At 55.9% G+C, this 426-nt stretch overlaps 1 protein-coding gene across 1 annotated transcript in view; it reads right to left on the bottom strand.

Moving 5' to 3' along the window:
- Nucleotides 1-426, bottom strand: part of Pde4a (phosphodiesterase 4A) — a 20,876-nt gene that overhangs the window by 4,515 nt on the left and 15,935 nt on the right. The window contains exon 12 of the mRNA XM_033759594.1: nucleotides 320-418. Within this exon, the coding sequence (XP_033615485.1) occupies nucleotides 320-418 (99 nt within the window). The remainder of the gene's footprint in view (nucleotides 1-319; nucleotides 419-426) is intronic.

Below are 426 nucleotides of genomic sequence, written 5' to 3'. Positions count from 1 at the left end.
GGCACACGCCTGTAATCCCAGCACTCGGGAGGCTGAGGCAGGAGGATCGCTGTGAGTTCGAGACCAGCCTGGGCTACACAGTGAGTTCCAGGTCAGTCTCAACTACATAGTGAGACCCTGTCTCAATTAAAAAGAAAAGAGAGAGATGGTGTGGAAGGGAGGGGAAAAGCGGCAGGACACGATGGAGACAGGAAAGGGGGAGTTGGGAGCCGTAGGAGGGATTGGGGGAGATGAGAGATAGGGCTGGAAAAGGAAGATGGGAAGGGACAGGGACCGAGGAGAGGGCAGCTACCCAAACTGAAGGGGGGCGGCTGGGCACCTGAATGCGGTCGGAGTAGTTGTCCAGCAAAAGAACTCCGGAGCTCGTCACTTTCTTAGTTTCCACCATGGTCTTCAGGTCAGCTAGGAGGGTCATGTGCTTGGACA

Source organism: Fukomys damarensis, unplaced genomic scaffold, assembly GCF_012274545.1.
Source record: "Fukomys damarensis isolate Sample0158 unplaced genomic scaffold, DMR_v1.0_HiC HiC_scaffold_37, whole genome shotgun sequence".
NCBI lineage: Eukaryota > Metazoa > Chordata > Mammalia > Rodentia > Bathyergidae > Fukomys > Fukomys damarensis.
Note: the sequence above shows the minus strand (reverse complement) of the source record. Positions and strands in the feature narration are given on the sequence as shown.